We start from the raw sequence: 453 nt of genomic DNA on the forward strand, positions 1-453 counted from the left end.
GCTGGGTGCCCCGGGAGCACCACCCAGCCACCATCTGCCAACAAGGTGGTTGGGTCCATGCACCATGGCCCTGGTCCCAAGGATGTGCTGACAGCCTGGATGCAGAGCGGGGCACCCCACTGCCACGGCCACAGCAGTGATGAGTTCTGCCCATTCTCTGCTCCCTCTGCCACCAGACACTGGATTCACCCCTCGCTGTTGCCTTCCCTCTCCTCTGCAGGTGACATTGGAGGGCAGATGGGGCTGTTCATTGGGGCCAGCATCCTCACAGTGCTGGAGCTGTTCGATTACGCCTACGAGGTGGGTCTCTGCCATCCCATGGCTACCGGGGGACAAGATTATCCCAGAGCATTGAAACGCTCGCGTGGGACATGGGGAAGAGCCCCCCCTGAGCCCCCACAGCACTGAGATGTGGCTCTCACAGGTGATAAAGCATCGGCTGTGCCGGCGGGG

The 453-nt window shown here is 62.0% G+C and overlaps 1 protein-coding gene across 1 annotated transcript in view; it reads left to right on the forward strand.

The window, feature by feature from the left end:
• The window catches only part of LOC104408908 (acid-sensing ion channel 1-like), a gene marked incomplete at its 3' end in the record, with an annotated part of 3,445 nt that extends 2,998 nt beyond the window's left edge, over positions 1–447 (forward strand). The window contains exons 9-10 of the mRNA XM_010018647.1: positions 221–300; positions 425–447. Of these exons, the coding sequence (XP_010016949.1) occupies positions 221–300; positions 425–447 (103 nt within the window). The remainder of the gene's footprint in view (positions 1–220; positions 301–424) is intronic.
• Between the last annotated feature and the right edge of the window lie 6 nt (positions 448–453).

Source organism: Nestor notabilis, unplaced genomic scaffold (genome assembly GCF_000696875.1).
Source record: "Nestor notabilis isolate BGI_N333 unplaced genomic scaffold, ASM69687v1 scaffold16377, whole genome shotgun sequence".
Lineage (NCBI taxonomy): Eukaryota > Metazoa > Chordata > Aves > Psittaciformes > Psittacidae > Nestor > Nestor notabilis.